This window comes from Drosophila kikkawai, unplaced genomic scaffold (genome assembly GCF_030179895.1).
Source record: "Drosophila kikkawai strain 14028-0561.14 unplaced genomic scaffold, DkikHiC1v2 scaffold_102, whole genome shotgun sequence".
In the NCBI taxonomy this organism is placed as follows: Eukaryota; Metazoa; Arthropoda; class Insecta; order Diptera; family Drosophilidae; genus Drosophila; species Drosophila kikkawai.
The window spans coordinates 33,332-35,551 of record NW_027222430.1 but is presented as its reverse complement, the minus strand read 5'-3'; the positions used below and the strand labels follow the sequence as shown (position 1 = coordinate 35,551).

At 35.9% G+C, this 2,220-nt stretch overlaps 1 protein-coding gene across 1 annotated transcript; it reads right to left on the bottom strand.

Annotated features, from left to right (window-relative positions):
* LOC121501840 (MATH and LRR domain-containing protein PFE0570w-like) lies at positions 1-1,902 on the bottom strand. Its single transcript, XM_041774362.2, has 2 exons — positions 259-1,902; positions 1-200 (listed from the first exon to the last, which is right to left on the bottom strand). Exons 1-2 carry the CDS (start codon positions 1,726-1,728, stop codon positions 189-191), a joined length of 1,482 nt encoding a protein of 493 aa, XP_041630296.1. The 5' UTR covers positions 1,729-1,902; the 3' UTR covers positions 1-188.
* Between the last annotated feature and the right edge of the window lie 318 nt (positions 1,903-2,220).

Below are 2,220 nucleotides of genomic sequence, written 5' to 3'. Positions count from 1 at the left end.
TTCATTATCCACCACCATTAACTCGCACAAGACGTCTTTATTTGAACAAGAAATTAAACATTTTACACTTCCAAAAATCTTCAGTTTACTTTTGTTAATTCCAACAAAACTTCTGTTATTCATTTTCCTTAAATGTATTTGAGGTGGAACGTATGCTTGTTTTATCAAACTTATGGGGCTTCCTGAATCTAAGAGTGTTTCTATAAAAATGGGTTTACAATAAGTATCCGATAAAAATATTACTTTCATATAACTTACATATTCATTTTGTACATCTCGCTTCTTATACTGCTCACAATCCTTAGCTTGATGTCCAGGTTTTCCACAAGCGAAGCAAGTACCCATCTCTCGTTTCGGCTTTCGACATTCGCTTGCTATGTGCCCCAAACTGTTACAGTTGTAACACTTAACATTTCGCCTTTGAGTTTTTCCAGCATCCTTCTGTTCCTGTGCGTTTCGTTGTGTGGATGATGTCCATTGTAACTCGATATCGATGAATGCTTCTAAAATTTCGGTCTTCGTCGAGAAATTTTGTAGTTTCGCCATGTTCCGAAGATTTACATCCGGAATTCCCGCTATCATGTACTCGATCAGCTCATCTTCATCCAGGTCAATTTCATTTCCCAGAGATACCATTTCTTGGAAATATTCGTCGAAGCGTTTTCCTCTTTTCCAGGTGCATAATTGTAGTTTTTTCCTGGTAATAAGTTTAGACCCTTTCTTTTCAAAATGTTTGGCCATTTCGTTTAGCAGAAAATCTACAGTTTCTGCCATTAGCGTAGGATTAGCAGTCACCCATTCCAATGCTTTGCCTTTGACTTTGTTAAAGATTACTGCTCGCATCACATCGTCATCTACGTTGTATATTTTCCGAACATTGTTGATCATTGTACGCCAGTTGGAGAATTTATTGTCGCCTTCAAAAACGTATACCAGCTCCTTTAGCATTTCCAGAGATATTTTATTTCTAGCACCCTCTGCATAACTTTGTTTATTTTTAATATTAGCGAGTTCTTTCTCCAGTTGACGTATTTTTTCATCTTTCTTAAACATTTCAAAGCGTTGTAGAATAACGTCTAAGTCGCATTGCTCTTTCATATTTCCGGGCTCGTTAAAATCTCCATTGTTTTTTCCGTCCGCTTCCCTTACGTTGTTGTTCGGCCTTACGTTATCATCTTGCTTTACATTGTCGCTTTGCATTACGTTTTTATTTGCCTTTACGTTGTCGTTTCCATTTCCCTTTTGCTTCGCGTTGTCCATCTCCCTTACGTTTTCATTTTCCTTTACGTCGTCGATTTTCTTTACGTTGCTTTTTTTCATTACGTCGTAGCTTTTCTTTACGTTGTCCTTTCCGTCTTCTTCGTCGTTGTACTGGTCGTCGCCATCTTCATTTTGTATCTTCTCTCGTCTCTCGCTATTCTGTTGCCCACTCTCGTTGTTTCTTTCTTCTCCTTCGTCGCATTTCTCTACGTTGTCTTTGGTTTCTGTCGAAATGGCGGCGTCGTTTTCCGTCGCAACCGAAAGGTTTCTAGAATGTTCCATTTCGTCGACTTTACCAGATTCCAAATTCCTTTTCAATTTCAGCACGCTCTGCTCAATTTGTGGTTTCGCTATTCGTTGCAACCTCCAAATCAGAATATTTTTGGTGCCGGTAGCATCCAGACTATTCACGACGCACAAAAATTGCAATTCTTTTTTAAGCAAATTTTTTAAGTTTGTCGATGGCATGTATGTGTGTACTTCCAGATTTGTTAATTTGATGATGATGACACAGTTCACTTAAGGCGTGTTCAAGACCACTTCTGAATATTATAGGCCTTTATATATTGCAGTCTTTATATTTTTATTTTACACCAAAAGTTGCGCACTTCTTTTCACAAAACGCCGACAAAAAGTAGAGATCGCAGTCTCTCAATATACATATATCATTACAAACTATCGATAACCTACTTTATTTACAATCGACTTAATACATGGTGGTCCTAATATTGTTTCCACTTATACTACATGGTGGTCCTCATATTGTTTCCACTTATACTACATGGTGGTCCTCATATGTTCCTACAATACACATACATCACATTTTTTTTTTTTTATTTTTTATTTTTTTAATTTTTATTTATTTTTAATTTTAACTTTACATTATACATTATATTTTAATCTTAGATCTAAACATTTTGAATAAATTATTTTAGTTTAAAACTTAAATACAATGTTTTA